Source organism: Balaenoptera musculus, chromosome 15 (assembly GCF_009873245.2).
Source record: "Balaenoptera musculus isolate JJ_BM4_2016_0621 chromosome 15, mBalMus1.pri.v3, whole genome shotgun sequence".
NCBI lineage: Eukaryota > Metazoa > Chordata > Mammalia > Artiodactyla > Balaenopteridae > Balaenoptera > Balaenoptera musculus.
The window spans coordinates 45,511,031-45,515,037 of NC_045799.1; the positions used below are offsets into that span (position 1 = coordinate 45,511,031).

Below are 4,007 nucleotides of genomic sequence, written 5' to 3' on the forward strand. Positions count from 1 at the left end.
GCCGCCACCGCGCGCTGAGCGGCCGCCGGAGCCGGAGCTGACGCCGCCTTGGCACCCCTCCTGGAGTTACAAACTCGGGCCCGGCCCGCAGCGCTGGCGCGCAGGCCGCCCGGCTCCCCGCGTCCATTTCCGCGTGCTTGCAGAGAAGACACAGGCAACGCCTTGGGCTTTTTCTTTCTTTCTTTCTTTCTTTTTCTCCCCTTTCCCAGAGTTTCTTTCTTTCTCTTAAACATAATAATCTCAATAATTAAAGCCCATCCCCCCTCCCCTCCCCCAACCCCTCTCCCCATACCCCCTCCCCCGCCCCTACTGAGAGCGCAACGAATTGACCAAGTGAAGCTACAACTTTGCGGCATAAATTGCGGGGTCCCGGCCATGTCGCTGACCAACACAAAGACGGGGTTTTCGGTCAAGGACATCTTGGACCTGCCGGACACCAACGATGAGGAGGGCTCGGTGGCCGAAGGGCCGGAGGAGGAGAGCGAGGGGCCGGAGCCCGCCAAGAGGGCCGGGCCGCTGGGGCAGGGCGCCCTGGACACGGTGCAGAGCCTGCCCCTGAAGAACCCCTTCTACGACAGCAGCGACAACCCGTACACGCGCTGGCTGGCCAGCACCGAGGGCCTCCAGTACTCCCGTAAGTAGCGAAACTTGGCCGCCGCGGCTGTGACCGCCTCTGTTACTGTGGCCGCAGCCCGGGCCGCACGCCGGGGGTGGGGTGGGGGAGAAAAGGGATGGAGTCTTGTGAGCCAGATCCCTCACCCTACGCCCCCAGAAAGATGCCTAACGCTTGTTTGGGATGCCCTATCTCTTCCCTCTTCGTCAGACCCCCCTAGTCCGGGAAAGAGACTTGGTCTCATATTTTTTCCAAAGAGAGAAATTAGGAGGAAGGAGGGGAGGGGAATACCTCCCAAGGGCTGGTTACAGACGTCAACCAGAACTGACGGCTCCGGCCGGAGCCCCCCTCCCCCATTCCGACCGCCGGGAAGGACTGGCCTGGAGCACTGGAGCGAGCGAGCCTGCCTCGGGGTACGGGGAGAGGGTGGCCCGGGTATAAATAGCTCCCCCTGCCCCCTGCACTTCATAGAGGACGCTTTGTGCGGTGCGGAGGGTGTCCAGAAAGTCGGAAAGCAGAAACGAAAGCCCCCAAAACCTGCCTTAAATGGCCGAGCCGATCAATGCCGGGATTGTGGGTTTTTTCTCTTAAAAATCTGCCCACGTCTCTCCGGAGAGGAAACTGCTTAAGGGGGCCGGAGCCCTTAACCCGCGATGATCTCCTCCGCGCGCCACTCCCCCCCAAAATACGCACCCACACTGGGCGAACCCCTAGAAAGGAGAGCACCGAGCCCCTACTCCTGCCGCTTCTTCTCTTTCCCCGGGGCGGACACCGACGATTTCGTCAGGCGTGGAGCAGGGCGGGGGTCAGGGCGAAGGCAGCGGGGCCTGGCTGCGGGGCGCACAGGCCCGAGGGCGCACGGAGGATCCGGGGCGCGCGGGGTCGGGCCCGGCCGCGCGCGGCCTCCAGGCTCCTGATGGGCTTCTCTTTCCCCCAGTGCATGGGCTGGCAGCCGGCGCGGCGCCCCAGGACTCGAGTTCTAAGTCCCCGGAGCCCTCGGCCGACGAGTCACCGGACAATGACAAGGAGACCCCCGGCGGCGGAGGGGACGCCGGCAAGAAGCGGAAGCGGCGGGTGCTCTTCTCCAAGGCGCAGACCTACGAGCTGGAGCGGCGCTTCCGGCAGCAGCGGTACCTGTCGGCGCCAGAGCGCGAACACCTGGCCAGCCTCATCCGCCTCACGCCCACGCAGGTCAAGATCTGGTTCCAGAACCACCGCTACAAGATGAAGCGCGCCCGGGCAGAGAAAGGTATGGAGGTGACGCCCCTGCCCTCGCCGCGCCGGGTGGCCGTGCCCGTTTTGGTCAGGGACGGCAAACCGTGCCACGCGCTCAAAGCCCAGGACCTGGCAGCTGCCACCTTCCAGGCGGGCATCCCCTTTTCGGCCTACAGCGCGCAGTCTCTGCAACACATGCAGTACAACGCCCAGTACAGCTCGGCCGGCACCCCCCAGTACCCGACAGCACACCCCCTGGTCCAGGCCCAGCAGTGGACTTGGTGAGCATCGCCCCTCCGAGACTCTCGGCCCCAGGCCCAGGCCCCACCCCAGCGGCGGAGGCGAGGAGGACTCGGCCCTTACAGTGGTTATTATATTATAATTATTATTATGGAGTCGAGTTGACTCTCGGCTCTGCTGGGGAGGCGCCAGGAGGTTGCCTGCACCTCCTTGGAGAGGCAGATTCCACCCCCCAGCTCCGCCTCATCCCTCTCTCCGTTTGAACCTTTGGAGACGGCTGAACCATAAGCCGTGTTTACAGAATGTTTGCGCAGCTTCGCTTCTCTGCCTCTCCCCGGGGACCGAATGGTCCCAGAGTTAACGTCCTCACCTGAGAAGGAGAAAAAGATCCCCCCGTCCCGCTTTTGTGAATTTTGTAAAATATGTTTGTGTGAGTAGCGATATTGTCAGCCGTCTTCTTCTGAAGCAAGTGGAGAACACTTTAAAAATATAGAGGATTTTTTTTCTCCATTTTTTTTAAAATAAGAAAATGCTAAATATTTATGGCCATGTAAACGTTCTGACAACTGGTGGCAGATTTCGCTTTTCGTTGTAAATATCGGTGGTGATTGTTGCCAAAATGACCTTCAGGAAGGGCCTGTACCCCTCAGGGCCCAACTCCTTTCTTTGTGGTTTGTCTTGGTTTGCTTATATTTGGTTACCCCTGCTTTCTTCTTTTCTTTTTTTATTTTGTTCAGTGCAAACATTTCTCAAATATTAAAAAGGAAAAATGTGTAGGCGAGCGAGAAGCCCCCTGCCCCATCCTCCGGGTCCTGAACCCCGGAACTTGGAGCTCAGCGGTTCCGTGCGGTTCCCCAAGAGCGCCGGGCGCTGAAAGCTTTCAATTTTTTTAAATAAGAATTTTAATAAAAATCCTGTGTTTAAAAAAACCAAGCCCGGCCCTCCCGTTTGTCTTACTTTGTCGCCGGGCGCCGGGCAGGAGGTCTCGGGCAAGGAGCCGGGCCAGGCCGCTGGCCGCGCTCTCCCCCGCGCATCCCTTGGGGGCCGGAGCACCCGGGGCGCTGGGGAGGCTTCCGGAACAGGCCTCTCCCGGGCGGGCGGGCCAGGCCCCGCGCCTTGGACCCCGGGCCCGCGCGGGAGCGCTGGGCCTCGGGCCTGCGAGCGGCTGACCCGCCGCCCGGGGTCGCTCGGCCTCTCCCAGCCTGTCTCCCGGCCTCACGCGCGGTCTGCATCCGGGCGGCAGCGCCCTGGCGCGGGGGGAAGAGTGACTTTGGAAAACGCAAAGGCGAGAAGAGCAAGCCCCCCTCGCTCGCCCAAATCTACGAGTGGCTCCTTCAGCCTGAGGAGCTGTTGAAGCCACTACACTCGATGACTTTCATTTTGTTGCATTTGATTTACCTCGTGCTAAGAAGGGGAGGGGGGCGCTGAGGTTGAGACTGGTCGGCTTCTCTCCCCACCCCTTTGCAAATCCGCGGCCGGGAGGCGGCCTAGACCTGGGCGCGGGGGCCGGGGGCGCGTTTCGGGGCGCTCCGAGCTTTGGCTACAAGGAGGGACGCGGGGACCCGGGCGCGGGAGACTACGGGGTGGGTGGAGGTGCTTCGGCCTCCCTGGGTTCCTCGGCCGGGGAGAGCCAGGGAGCGGGAGTCAGAGGCGATCCCTGCTAACCGAGCCTTTCTTCCATCCCCACTCTTTCCGAGTTTCCCGCCTCTGTCCCTGGACTGGGTGCCGCGCCTCGTCCCCTCCTAACATCTGGCTGTGCGCGGTCCCCCAGGCCAGCTCTCTGGCGTGAAGCTGGGCGAATTGCTCGCTAGAAAGTAGTGGTCTGGGGGTGGAGTAGTGCGTCCCGGCCTCCTGGGCTGCGGTAAGGGGAGCGGGAAGTGAGCACACCGCCCTCGTTCGCCCCGGGGAGGGCGGACGGTCCTTCCCTGCTAGAGATCTG

General features: G+C 62.0%; 1 protein-coding gene across 1 annotated transcript; it reads left to right on the plus strand.

The window, feature by feature from the left end:
* The first annotated feature begins 375 nt into the window (after positions 1–375).
* Positions 376–2,986, plus strand: NKX2-2 (NK2 homeobox 2). Its single transcript, XM_036826453.1, has 2 exons — positions 376–634; positions 1,551–2,986. The coding sequence occupies exons 1-2, from the start codon at positions 376–378 to the stop codon at positions 2,111–2,113; spliced, it is 822 nt and encodes a 273-aa protein (XP_036682348.1). The 3' UTR covers positions 2,114–2,986.
* The last annotated feature ends 1,021 nt before the right edge of the window (positions 2,987–4,007 follow it).